Source organism: Eptatretus burgeri, chromosome 2 (genome assembly GCF_056783735.1).
Source record: "Eptatretus burgeri isolate ZD-2024b chromosome 2, Ebu_testis_v1, whole genome shotgun sequence".
Taxonomy (NCBI): Eukaryota; Metazoa; Chordata; class Myxini; order Myxiniformes; family Myxinidae; genus Eptatretus; species Eptatretus burgeri.
The window spans coordinates 44,594,765-44,609,764 of record NC_140962.1 but is presented as its reverse complement, the minus strand read 5'-3'; the positions used below and the strand labels follow the sequence as shown (position 1 = coordinate 44,609,764).

The window sequence follows — 15,000 nt, the reverse complement described above, 5'->3', positions numbered from 1 at the left end:
TACTACTCACTGGACTGACGAACACGGTTGCTTTTATCAGCCCCGTAGCTTCGCCCTCTCATCTTTGACCCCCTCCCTTCGACCTTTCACCTCGCTCCCCATTGGCCCGAGAAAAAGTGGGCGTGAATGCCTTTTGATCCATAAATTTGCATATATCGATCGCCCTCCAACGCCCTGGGGGCGGGGCCAATTCGCCCCTCGCTCACCGATTGGACGGCAAAAAGTGGGCGTGTGTTGTTTTTGATCCGTTTTTGAAGCACAAAATCCATGATTTTGTACACGCTGTTCGGCGCGCGCCCTGCACGAGTCCAACACCGGTACCCACAGGCGGCGCAAGAACGGTGGCGATGCGACGGTTGCGAGGTGTGACGTGAAGGTCGTGGCGGTTGTGGTGAAGCGGTGGTTGGTGGTGGTAACAATGGCGGTTGGTCCAAATTAAAGATAGTAAAAGAAAAACGGCTATCCTGAAGAGTCGCAGCACGCATAAATGACATGTATTCCCACTAGACAACGGGTTTGGGCCTAACTACACATGTACTTACCGAGATACCTCACCTAAGGGACCTGAATGGTGGTTTGCGAATTTGGTAACCACAACACTACCCCCTCCCCTTTTTACAGACTCGTCCCGAGTCGTCAAACTTTCGTGTGCCATCATGTGTAGTTTTCCCCTAGTACATTTTACCTACGGATCCCTGAGTGCGACATTCATGGTATTCGTGTCCCCAAAATAAATAACCTGAGGGCTGCGTAACTACCTAAACAAACTCACTCACACGGACGACTTAAATAAAATTGCCGGCGCTAAGACATACATGCCGGGGGCGCACTCATATTTACAGTACATCTTAACCTTAACTTACAAATTTTACACTAAACCATGGCCCAGGATCACTGAACTCTGCAAAAGAAAAGCAGTTAGCAGGGAGCCAGGCTGCCCACATGCAGTCTCTGGCTCAAAACAATGCAGGTGACAGGGAACGTGGCTGGCTGCTCACACGCAGTCCAAGGCCTTCCCTTTTGAACTGAACGCAGTGAACCACAACGGTGCATGGGCTGCACAAACGCAGTCTCCGTGCCAGCTCAAGTGGCACACGCAATGAGCACAACGAATGGATGGATGGATGGTTTGAATCGAACTCAGTGAACCACAACGGTGCATGGGCTGCACAAACGCAGTCTCCGTGCCAGCTCAAGTGGCACACGCAATGAGCACAACGAATGGATGGATGGACACAAACACGGTGCACGGGCCGCCACTGCAGGCCCGTGTTGTAGCTGCCAACAGGGCAGTTCTCGCAGCTTGCAAACTGTTGCCTTGCGGATCCTGGCGCACATGGAAATGAACAGGGGGGGGCAAAGCAAAAATTGAACGGGGCTGGTGAACGTGGGCAGTGGGCATGGCATGGCAAAGGCAGCAGGCAAACACAGCCCGCAGAATAAGGCCGCTGCAGGCAAACACAGCCGGCAGATGAACTGGCCGGCACAGGCCTTGAAGAAAAAACAGGCAGCCGGCAGATGAACTGGCCGGCACAGGCCTTGCAGCACAGCAGCTGCAGACGATCCAGCCGGCACAGGCTTTGCAGCACAGCAGCTGCAGATGAAGTTGGCCAGCCTTTGCCGTTCCGTGGAGGTTGGTGGAGGGAGTGCGGTGGTGCTGGCCACTTGGAAGGCGGGCTCGGACCTACCGACCTGTCTCCCTCCCAACCTATCGCCTTTGCCTGTCACTGTACATACCCACTCCCTTAATTTGTCAAACCCCAATTTAGCCCCCTTAATTTTTTTTTATTATTATTTTTTTTTCTTTTACTTCCCCACTATAAATCGTCCCCTAACCCCCTTTATCGTCCTTGTTCGGCTAACCTATCCTGTCACCTAGCCTACTCCCAACCCCTACGTTCCCTTCCCGGAGGGGAACAAGGGAGAGCTAGCGTCCTGTGTCAAGGCCCAACGAAGCCTCAGAATGGCCTCCCCAGAGTTCGGCGATCTAACCCAAAGTGGGTCCAGCGGCCCACAACGAGAGCGAGGGGATGGATGGTGCGGAGGGGTACATCTCCTAATCTATCCTAACCATTTAACTGTTAAACTACCCCGGGGCTTTCAACAAGCACCTCTCGCTTAAACTATTGGTTCTATAAACCCAGATTCCCGTCGCCTGTGTTGGTGTCCTCACAATTTCGGGCCTCGCCCCCCAATTTTCTCTCCGTGCCCTCACACGGTCTCCTGGCTGGGACACGTGGCTCCCTTTGGCAGGCACGACCCTCTGCCGATTCTCCCGCTATGGCACCCCCGGGCACTACACTGCCTCCGAGCCTACCAGCTCCTTAACACCGGGGAGTGCCCCCCATGGCACCTCCCCTGAAACGCACACGTGGCAGGCTGGCTTCCCGGGCCCCTTTCCGAGGGTCACCCTTGCCCACAACACTGCCCACGCGGCTAATGGCGCCCCGGGCCCCCGCACCAAGCAGGCGCACCCATGCCCACTACTCTATCCCGGCCCCCCATGGGCCCTTGGCCTACCGCGGCCGACTAGCCTGGTGCCCGGGGTACCCACTCAGCGATACTCACCTTTCGCAGCCACGCTCCCAAGCCCGTCAACAGGGCTCCTGCACCCCTCCAAATGGGTCTCGAGCCTACATTCCCACCAACAGCAAAACGACCTCCATTTTTCAATTTGACTAACCCCCTAACTCACTTTATACTGACCCCGGGGTCCCTTGGGTGGGAGTCACTCCTCCCCCCAATCACTCATCGCACCATGCATTCCCCATTCACTCCATACACACAGACCCGCTGGCCTCACTCACTCACCAAGCACATGCCTCACAACTCACCAACTCTTCAACACACACACCGCTGAACTCTGCCATCCTTCTATCTGCATCCCCGAACTAACTCGTGCTCCCACGTCGTCCCTTAAACTACAGCACGTTCCTTTTAACACTACGTAGCTAAACTACGTCCCCTCTACACATCCACAAGTCTGTCACTGTCTTCTAAATCCAAAAAATCATTTTATTTCCCAACCTAAATCTGGCTACAATCCCTCCAACTAATCCATTCCACGGACTCCATGAGGACTTACCCCTGCCCCATGAAGTCGGTTTAACTAAGCTAACCCTTCCCCCTAACTAGTTTTCATCCTGTGCCCCGGTAAGGGGGTCTTTCACCCCTTGCCCAGGAATCCTGTGCACCCGAAAGTGAGGCTTGCTTTTTTTTTTTTTTTCCCATGCGCAGCACCTGCGCGGCAACTCAGAGCTCGCGCACTTTGCACCTGCCCGTGACGTCATGCAGCTGCACGTGTTCCTCGTCCCTCCTTGGACGGTACCATCCGGCAGAGATACCCCTCCTGCCGGATTCCAACCCCACGTGCAGCCATGGCGTCACCGTGCGCATAAAAAAAAACACAAGCCCCACGTCTCGAGGGGTTCCCCACGCGAACACATGTGCTTTGCCCGTTGGAGCTTAACACACACGATCGCGTGGAGAACCCGTCCGGTCCAAATCCGTCATCCTGCCTAAACTTTGTCCGTCCGCGGGATCGGCAAATCCACCGCGTGCGTTTCCGGACCGGGACTTCACTCTCGCAAGCGAGCACGTGGTGGTCTCGTGCATTGCACAGCACGGACCGCGTGCTCACTGCTGGGTGAACCCGGCACGGTCCCCGAAACAACTACAGCCGCTACTCGGCTTTCTCTCCTCTGTCGCCGTCTCAGTCTCCATTCCACCCACGCACACCTGCGTGTTACGACGCACACAGTCCACTCCATCACATTCACACCGGGAGACGCGGCTGCGTGCTCCCGCATGCCAACCGACATCTCCCTTACATACCGCTCTCTCACACACACGGTCTCCCTTGCATTCAGCGACCTTGCACACAGCCGTTCACTCACGCATGCGGGGACACTCACCCGCGGTGCCTCATCCACACACCGTGCCTCACTCACACACGCGGGGGCACTCACCCGCGGTGCCTCATCCACACACCGTGCCTCCCTCATATACGTGGGGGCACTCACCCGCGGTACCTCACTCATACACACGGCGACACTCACACACGCGGTCTCTTCCACACACGGTGCCTCACCCACACACGCGGGGGCACTAACCCGCGGTGCCTCACTCACACTCCGTGCCTTATCCACACACGGCGTGCTGGGAAGCACGTACTCCGGCACCATCGCCACCACACCACTCACACACGGGGTCGCTTCCACACACGGGGTCGCTTCCACACACGGGGACGCACTCACACCTTGCACCACACACACAGGGACAACCACACTGGGGATTCGTGTCCCCACAAGGGTCTCCGGGGCCTCTATACCCCCCAAGCTCTCCGAGCACCCGTTCACAGCACCCGTCCTCTCAACCTCGCAAAGCACGACCGAACTCACCTGGTCGTGACTCGCCTCAAGGGGGCATACTCCCTCCCCTCGTTCCTGGAGGAGGCCATCCAGGTGCTCGCACTGGGTCCCTGCACGCTCCGCGAGCTCACCCCCATTATCCTCCACTTCCTCCGTGTGTGTGTGTGCGTCACTTACCCCGTCTTCATCGTGCAGTCTTCCCTCTATCGTTCCCATCTCCCGTGTCTCTGCCAACTCGGTCACCACTTCACCCTTTGCCTCCCTTGTCTCAACTATTATTTCCGTTGTCGTCACCTCGTGTCTCGTCTCACACGTTTTGGTCTCCCCATTTAATTTTTCCCTTTCGGTCATCGTCACGACCCTCGCCCAACACGCCCCCCGAATTATTTTTTCACCCGCCTCCACCGCGGTCCTGTCAGCCGTTGCACCCCCTTCCAGCTCGTTTGTTCCTACACGTGGAGTCGCCATTTTTATCTCCCTGGTCATGGCCTTCATGCCCGCCTGCAGGCATCGGCCCATGTTCTGCGTCTCACCCCGTAGTTCTTTCATTTCTTTTTTCATTTGCTTGCCCATGCTTTTCATTTCGTTTATAAATTCATTTGCGTTTGCATCCATCTTTTCGTTCATGTCTTTCATTTCGTTTTTCATATTTGCATCCATTTTTTCGATCATTTCCGCATTCATCTTTTCGTTCATGCCTTTCATTTCGTTTGTATTTGCATCCATCCTTGCTGTCATTGCCGCCAGCATGGCGCATAGCTGGGCCATGTCGGGTGCGCTCGAGTGAGCCGTTTCGGCAGGGGTTGGGGAAGGGTTTTGGTGGCGAGGGGGGGGGGGAGGTGTCATACACCGCGGCCGCTGCCGCACCCATTTCGGGCTCTGGGTTCAGTTGGACGAGTTCATGTTCCTGCACGGGCATTCCATCCTGGGCCATGGACTCTACATATTCTACATTCATTTCTAATACCCCCGGCTCCCGCTCGCCTTGAGATGCCATCTTGCTTCTCGTGAAGGGTTAATTTCGCTCGCTCGTAATTTGGAGGGAATCGGGGGTCGCTTCTCTCACCCCTGGACCGATTCCCGTGAATTTAGCTGGAGACAGGAGAGCCCGTTTTCCTGTTCTCCGATACCAGTGCCGCGAGGAGGGCGATGAATTTGTATCCCACTCCTGACACCAGTGTTGCGGATTCGCGCCCGCCGGCGTGCTGACGGCCACGTAACTCGAATCGCGGCACGTCGCCCACCGGACGGACAATCCAGTCATGACCCTCTCGGACTAACGCCGGGAACCAGTCACGGGTGGACCTTTCGGTCTCACCGCGATCGAGCCAATCAGCCCCCGCGTGGGATAGGGTTGCTCGCCAAATTCGACCTACCTAAGTACCCACGCGGAGGGTAGACCGGGCGATCGCACCTCGCCGCAGGTCGACTTCGGACACGGGCCACTTAAGCGACCCGTTCCGTACTATCGGGATAACCGAGCGGTGTTATTCGTCGACCTCGACGGTTCGATTAATTATCGGGCGTATTCAGCCCACTACCAACCCTTTACGTGAAGCAAGATGAGGATTCAATGAAAGAAATGACGAAGCGAAGCGGGAAACAGTTCAACACAAAGCACATTTATTCGCGCTGAACGGAAAGCACACATATTCAATTACACCAAAAGCACATGTAAAAGGAGAAGAAACACAATATTACACAAAAAGCAAATATAAAAGAGAAACACAATGCAGAGCTATCCGACTACCGAGCACACGGCAACACTTATACAATTTTACTTCACAGACGGCGCCGACAACACATACCCAAAACCAAGAAAAAGAAGAACACCCTCAAAGATGAGGCGGGCCTGAGGCCGAGACCGGGTCGGGCCTACCCGTCTGGTGATGAGACGCGGAGTGGCGATGGTGCCTCAACTCCGCGGGCCTCGCGGACAGTGTCTGGTAGGGGGTGGGAAAGGGGCCCCCTTGGTCGCACTATCTCAGCGCGGGGGGAAACAGGAGGGGGTTGCTGATGCTCGGGGTATAGAGGATTTTTATTGTCCCGCGACGAGCGTCTCCACCTCGGCCAGGTCGCGCTGTCGGCCTCCCTGGGGTGCAGCTCCCTGCAAGACGCGAGCACCCCCTCGTCTGCCCTCGCCGCCTCTCCACAGCTCCGTCCCCTCCGCTCCGGCTCCAACGCACACGACGACCAGCTCCTTCTTGCCAACTCCACCGCCCGCGAAGTCTTAACTCTCTCAGTTCTCTCTCGACTCTACTACTCACTGGACTGACGAACACGGTTGCTTTTATCAGCCCCGTAGCTTCGCCCTCTCATCTTTGACCCCCTCCCTTCGACCTTTCACCTCGCTCCCCATTGGCCCGAGAAAAAGTGGGCGTGAATGCCTTTTGATCCATAAATTTGCATATATCGATCGCCCTCCAACGCCCTGGGGGCGGGGCCAATTCGCCCCTCGCTCACCGATTGGACGGCAAAAAGTGGGCGTGTGTCGTTTTTGATCCGTTTTTGAAGCACAAAATCCGTGATTTTGTACACGCTGTTCGGCGCGCGCCCTGCACGAGTCCAACACCGGTACCCACAGGCGGCGCAAGAACGGTGGCGATGCGACGGTTGCGAGGTGTGACGTGAAGGTCGTGGCGGTTGTGGTGAAGCGGTGGTTGGTGGTGGTAACAATGGCGGTTGGTCCAAATTAAAGATAGTAAAAGAAAAACGGCTATCCTGAAGAGTCGCAGCACGCATAAATGACATGTATTCCCACTAGACAACGGGTTTGGGCCTAACTACACATGTACTTACCGAGATACCTCACCTAAGGGACCTGAATGGTGGTTTGCGAATTTGGTAACCACAACAATATATATATATATATATATATATATATATATATATATATATATACATATATATATATATATATATATATATATATATATATATACATATATATATATACATATATATATATATATATATATGTATGTCTCCCCCCACCTCTTTTTCTCCCACCCCACCCCACAATTGTATTCCAATCAGCGAAGCGGACGGGTGGTATTTGCTCGTAAATAAATAATTGCACAATGACCTGATGGCCTTTATACATTAATCATTGTAACATTTTCATGAACATATAATGTGAGTATGGAATACTTATGAAAATGTTGATATCATCAACATAATCTTATAGTGCAGTTAGGAATGTAGACCAACCAAGTTGTGTTAAAGATATGAAGAAGAAACATCAGCTTTATGAAAATCATCAAAAACCATTTGTACAGGTACATGTACAAACTTCAGGCAGGTGAATCATCTTATTGTGAAGAACCATCAGAACTGCAAATTGACAGGGTAGTGGATCTGTATGCTGACAAAATGGGAATGAAGCAGTGGAGGTGAGCAGAAAGCTTGGACTCCAGGATTCACAAGAAGCAGGTAAGAGGAGAAACATGTACAAACTTAATGTGACTGGAGGGAACGGCACATGTTGATAGTGGAAGTGATGCAAGGCCAAAAGAGAGGTGAAAGGAATGAGGGGCCACCAAACTATCTGTGGTATTGCAGCAGCAGGCTTCATCTTTAGTTCCATGGGTGAAAGTTACATTTATCGCCTTGCTCTTCCCTCGGCCTGGATTATGTCTACAATAATGTCTATTTTTACCATTTTGGTTCGACCATCTACAAAACAGTATTGTCTTTTGTACTTGCATCCCTCTGCAATCACCACCCAGCAAGCTGAGATGATGGACTTTTTCCAAAATAATTTTTAAAAAGGCAAACCCTTAATTACTTAATGATGCCTAACTCACTAGTCAGATAGTACCACAGCATGCCTATGACATACAGGGTAAATACAGTTTGATTCGCAAGTATACTCACCCATTGCAGAGAAGAAGTCATTGCCAAGGAAAGGGAAGCCAGGTCGATTGGCGAGAACAATCATACGGAAATCTGGATGAGCCACGATTACTCCTGGCCTTCCTCCAACCTGAGCTTTATCTGAGGTAAGCAGAATGGAGTGTAGCAAAGAACACATTACAGAAAATACGTGCACATAAATATAACTAGAAAGGCAGGGAAACAATACAAAAATGAACGAAAGAATAATTTTCCTAAAACAGCAGCAAGTGAAGGAAATATGGTGGTTGGGGTTTGGGGGGGTATGGGGAGAATGAAGCAAGATCTACAGGGTGTTTACAAATTACCGTTCCAAATGCAAACTGTAACAAGAAAAAGAGCAATCAGAGATTGCAGACCCTTGCAAGGACTTGTTTTGTTTGGTGTTTGTGTAGTTTTTTGTGGTGTATTTTGTGTGGTGTTTGTGTAATGGTGTGTTACGTAATTAATAAGAGACATGATTAGAACTTCCACATAACTACTGGCAGTGATGACCGGGTACAAAGACATCTTGCTTTGAATGGACACCTGACCCTGACCCATGACGATTTTAAAAAATTGTTATTTCGAAAGGGATTAAAATAAATTCAATTCAGATCAAATGGAAGACCAAATAGGTGCAGTCCTGCATTGGAGTCATCAGAAGGAACCCGAACAAGCAAAAAGCAAAGATGAAGTCATCAGGATGAACCTGGATAGGATTCACATTTCAGCTGCTACTCCTCTACTCTCAAACCCATCCAGGCACAGCTCAGTGAGCATTATTTATAAAGAAAACAAAAAAAACCAGAGCCCACATCACAAAAATTAAATAAATCTGGCTGCCAGACAATATGTCCGATCAAGTTGAAATTTAAAACATGGATTCCACATCACTACTACATCATAAATGTGGTTTCACATTGATTGATTAAGCGGTTCCAGAGAAAACATTATTTAATATTTTCTTCAATCCAATATGGCTGCCAAACAGTTCAGGTCAGGTATGGGAGCACGTGCTGGAGCAGCTGCCAAACCATGTGACATCAATTATTCCTTGTACTCAAAGAAACTTGTACACCCATGACTTGGGGAACATTTGTATGAAGTTTCCCCTCAATTTGTCTCGCCGTTCTGGAGAAGATTTTTTATAGGTTTTTGGGTAAATCCAATATGGCTGCCAAACTATGTGACCGATGACATCATATGTGTGAAACTTTTGTTCCTCATGGATAGGCGGTCATACGTGTAAAAGTTTCGCCTCGATCTGTTCAGCCACTTCAGAGAAGATTTTTGAAGATAAAAAAACAAAAAAAACAATATGGCTGCCAAATCACGTGATCGATGAAGTCATCAAAAATTTTTTCTGTGGACCCTATTTTTCCCAAGATGACCCTCAAATGTTTTCATTCTGATCCAATGTAACGTTCTACATATGCAATTATGATGTCGTAGTGAAGGCACGTATGACATCATTTTTAAAAATCACACTTATTCCCCGTGAGGAGTACTTGCCAAGTTTCAATTTTTTCGTTGGCGCGGTTGTAGAGATACAGAGATCCAAAGTTTTTCTGTTTTTCCCAACATGGGTGCCACACCACGTGGCCTATGATGTCATAATTATCAATAAAACATTATACATGAGTCGTCGCTCCTTTGGTGAAAATTCCGTCTCAATCCAATAAGCAGTTGCGGAGAAAAACATTAAAGTTCTGCATGGACAAACAAACAAACAAACAAACAAACAAATGGACCCAAATACAGTACCCTCTTCTCTGGTGAGGGTAATGATAAAAAAAAAATTAATGGATACAATGATGTGGTTTGCTGCATGCAAATGAACATTTCTCAGAGTGTTATTAACTTTTTTTCATTTCCCAGTGTCTCCTGTGACATGTGATGTTACATTCACTGCAAAGAGCATCCGCACATGAAAAAGCACAGTGTGTTGCCTGGTTTATGGAGCCCAAATCAGCTACACAGGTTCAATGAAGCTTCAGGAATACAAATGGAAAGCAGGTACCATCGAGAAAAACGATTTGTGAGTAGCACAAAAAGTTTTTCTGGCGACTGATGGGGGCAGGCCGGCCGACCAAGCACAAGCGGTGAGAATGTTGAACACGTTAATGAATCATTCGAATGTAGTCCCCATAAATACTGCTAATGATAAATGCGAATGATGATAAATATTGGCAATACAACTTTGAGAAATGTTCTTTCACATGCAGCAAACCACATCGTCACATCCTGTTTGATTAATTACCTCCGCCACCGATGATGATGGAGGTTATGTTTTCACCCGTCTGTCTGTCTGTCTGTCTGTCTGTCTGACTGTGAGCAGGATATCTCAAAAGGTTATGGATGGATTCGGATGAAATTTGGTCAACAGGTTGGGTGTGTGATGTGGTCAAATCAATTCGATTTTGGTGAAGATCCCTTTTCTGGATTGGGGGGTTGGGGGTGAAGAATTATCAAGCTGGTGGTCATGCAGTACATAAAGTTAAGAGGGAACTGGGGGTCAAATAATGTGTAGATGGCTCCTTATTGCACTGTTACTTATAGTACGTTTGCCTAACCTGGCACAATACGGCGTCCATCAGCAAGTGTGACTTCACCCCCTTCCACAAGACCACGCAGGACACATGTCACATGAGTTGGGGCCTTGTCTGCTTCATCCACCACAAGGACACGACCATTAAGCACAGCACACACCTTTGAAGAAACATAGAATATGGCAGAGGAAAAGGAAATCGAGATATTATACATTATGTCAAATTTTAAGCATTTGATTTCATTCATTTATAGAAAGAAAAGAGCTCCAAAAATAAATATACATCTGACCAACCCCCCCCCCCCTTTCCCACCAAAAACCGCTCCTCACATCCTCCTCACCCATCTATTCTAATAAATGTCAATGTGCGTGTGCGTGTGTTCACGCGTGTCAGTGTGTGTGTCCTCCATAACTCCACAACCATGAAAGCGAGTTGCCTGAAACTTTGCATGCATACTAAGAAAACTCCGAGGACATCCATGACTGTCATGGGTGTTTTATTTAACCCAAACACCCAATTTTCAAAGATAATAATTAACGGCCTTATTTAATTATATCCTTTATCAGGCGCATCCTTCGGTCATCGCTCTCTTTAGGTTATTAAGGCGTTACACCTGGGTAACCTTGCTGGGGTCTGAAGCTGCCATGTATTTTTGGTCTGCTCCACCAAGCCTTGACTAGGAACAGGCCACAACGATTTCTTAACGATAAAGTATTTTTTTCACTTTTCTCACTCATATTATCGAATGTATGTTCATCAGAGCTATGAATCGCTGGGTACATTGCAATGCTTATAAACGCCGGGAGACGTCAGCGTTCGTTGCTATAATTAATTTCCGCACATGCGTTCACCACGAGTATCTCTTAAAGACTTAAACTAAGCAGAATTATAAAATTTAAACTCCAGAATCAAACTTACAAGCAGTTCCGAATCCTAGAAAAGTGTTAACTTGTCCAATTCGGACATATTTGACATTTCGGGCATCTCCGGGAGGTGTATGTTTAACATGACGGTTCGGTGATTGCTAATCGCGTGCCAAGCGAGCTGTTTCTTATCAACCGTTTCGTTGAAGTGCTTTAGCCACTTTGCGAGCGATATACAATATTCGCATTGTCACTGGATACTGTACTTCGATTGACTAGAACAAAGGAAATTACAAGGAAATTTTTGCACATGAGGAGGCCATTCAGCCCATCTTGCCTGCGCCACACCAATTCCAGATTTCTAGAGGGGGAGCACTCGGTAGAGTGCAAAACCTCCGCCGCCAATACTGCTAGGTCACTTAAGTGAACCTGATATCCTATTCATTGTAGGTCAAAACGGATCAGACTCTACTGAACCACGATTTAATAAACTAAACTAGATCAAAGCACATGTAGAAATGCCAAAAAAAAAAAAAATAAAAAAATAAAAAAATCGAAATTTTTTTGAAAAAAAAGTTGCAAAATTTCTAAGTTTATTTTTTCTCTAACAAATTTTTTTTTTCGGGGGGTTAGAAATCACTTAAAACATGTAGAAATGCAAAAAAAAAAAATTAAAATATTTTTCAAATAAAATCGAAATTTTTTTGAAAAAAAGTTGCAAATTTTTTTTTTTCTCTAACAATTTTTTTTTTGGTTGGAAATCACTTAAAACATGTAGAAATGCAAAAACAAAAATTCAAATATTTTTTTCAAAATGACCGCCATAGCGGCCATATTGAACTTTGGACCAAGTCCAAAATCTAATGGCATGATCCTTGGACCATACCTAATCCCCCCCACTAAGTTTCGTTGAAATACGTCCAGGAGTTTTTCCGTAATACTGTTCACAAACAAACAAACAGACGAGTGAAAACAGTGACCTCCGTCCATCTTCGATGGCGGAGGTTAATAAATCCAATACCCCTTCCCTTCGTGTGCAGCCTTTTGGCTGCTTCACTGGTACTCATTTTGCCGACCTCAGAAGGTGACAGGCTGAGTCAACCCCCTGGTGTTAATTCAGTAACCAACGGACCTTGAACTCAGGACCCTAGCTGGAATCCCAAGCCACCACCCAAACCACTAAGCCAACATCCAGCCATCCAACCATTGGGACCACACTCTGTGCAGAGCATTGGTGCTACCTAAGCAGTCTCCTTGGCTGTTGGGTACAATCCTGGATGGGTCGCCACTCCAACACAGGATACCAGCAAGCTGGCACTCATTTTTTCGACATCATAAGGATGACAGGCAGAGTTAGCCCCACCTGGTATTAATTCAACAGCCAAGGGGGATTTGAACTCAGAATCCTAGGATCCCAAGCCTACCACCCTAACCATTAAGCCAACACCAGCTTAAAAAGTTCAGGATAGCATGTCGGGATTTGAATCCTGACATGCTATCACGCTCAAATTTCAACAGCCAGCAGTTGTATCATTTGCAGTTAAAAGTACCAAATTTGGAAATCCTAGCTTGAATAATTACCGAGTTATGGAAATTACTTTTGTTCAAATGAACTTATGATCAACTTGAACAAAGTTCAAAACAAAGTTCAAAACAAAGTTCATGCGTTCTTAGCCACTGTTGTTCTGCGGTGCAATAGGCAGTGGCTGTCTTACTGAAAATGTGAAATTTTATTTTCCACGACGTTTCCCCTTTTTGTACGATCTTCTATGACACGACCCGTCACTTCGGCATAGATAAATACAAATAAAAATTAAACATTTCGTTTTTAAAAGTTTCTTCAACTGTTTTGCTTGGTGAAGCTGCTTGGCATGCATTTAAGTTTCAATGGCGATATCACGATTCCATAGTGGAGGTAGGAAGACAAAATAAATCATTTTATCACAATGAGTAAAAAATGTTTTCAGTTATGACATCATAAATCGCCATATCATGTTTTCAGTAATGACATAATGAATCACCATATCATGGCAGGAAAGCCAAGAGGTACGTATGCTTGCTCTGTGTCACCTGGATTTGAATTCTGACACAGCTATAAACTGTCATCCCGGTGTTTCACAGGCAGAGTGAGTCATCAATGTGTGTGCTATCTCTCAGATGGATGATAAATTGGGCGTCACATCTGCCAGAATCCCTCACCCCTCTGCCTGCCTCACCCCTCTGCCTGCCTCACCCCTCTGCCTGCCTCACCCCTCTGCCTGCCTCACCCCTCTGCCTGCCTCACCCCTCTGCCTGCCTCACCCCTCTGCCTGCCTCACCCCTCTGCCTGCCTCACCCCTCTGCTTGCATCACCCCTCTGCCTGCATCACCCCTCTGCCTGCATCACCCCTCTGCCTCCCTCCCTCTCCCACCCCTATCCCACTGCTCTCTTCTCTCCCTCCCAACCCCACCTCCTCTCTCTCCCACTGCTCTCCCTCTTTCTGATCCCAACTTCTCCCCTTCTCTCCGACCCCTCCCCTCTTCCCTCCCTCGATCCCTCTCCCACCCCCTACCCCCTCAATCCCCAACCTTTCCTCTCTGTTGAGGGGACGAGCATGTATGAATCAGATTGGGAGTGAGCCAACCGGTGGGGTGCAAAGGTCACTGCATGTACGAGCATACATGCATACAGGCAGACCTTTGCCAGGAAGATTGCATGGGTTTTAAATGCTTACGCCCCAAGGTCTCAAAGTGTGTGTGTGTGTGTGTGTGTGTGTGTGTGTGTGTGTGTGTGTGTGTGTGTGTGTGTGTGTGTGTGTGTGTGTGTGTGTGTGTGTGTGTGTGTGTGTGTGTGTGTGTGTGTGTGTGTGTGCGCGCGCGCGCGCGCGTCGTTGATTGGTATCTACATATGTGGGTTTCCGAATGTGTAATGGAGTCCTTGCAGAGCGGGATCAAAGTATCCATCTTTCTTTCATTAAAGGGTCATGATTCATGGACCAAGCTGTGAAGTTTTCTGTTCTCAAAGTTTGTGCAGAGGCCTCTCTTCAGGATTGTCGCTGAGCCCTAGACAGCTTCCAACTGTAGTTCTTTTGTAGTAATATTCCCAGGGATGGTTTTAATATCCCTGTGAGGTTCTTAAACATCATTTCCAGAGCTCAAACTATCACAAGTACAACTTTGGCATTCCTCAGCTTCCAGAATCTTTTCACTTCATTCTTGAGGTGTTGGGATTTGGTCATTTTCTTGATTTCTATAAGCCTGGTGTTGGCTTAGTGGTTAGGGTGGCTGGCTTAGGATTCTGGGGTCATGAGTTTGAGCCTTGTTGGCTGCTGAATCAACACCAGGTGGGGTTGACCCAGCCTC

General features: G+C 48.4%; 1 protein-coding gene across 4 annotated transcripts in view; it reads right to left on the bottom strand.

Annotated features, from left to right (window-relative positions):
• The window catches only part of VWA8 (von Willebrand factor A domain containing 8), a 321,146-nt gene that overhangs the window by 130,580 nt on the left and 175,566 nt on the right, over positions 1–15,000 (bottom strand). For all 4 annotated transcript variants that reach the window (XM_085869177.1, XM_085869176.1, XM_085869179.1 and 1 more), the window contains 2 exons: positions 10,820–10,955; positions 8,247–8,366 (listed from right to left, as the gene is read on the bottom strand). In XM_085869177.1, coding sequence (XP_085725303.1) covers positions 8,247–8,366; positions 10,820–10,955 — 256 coding nt within the window. The remainder of the gene's footprint in view (positions 1–8,246; positions 8,367–10,819; positions 10,956–15,000) is intronic.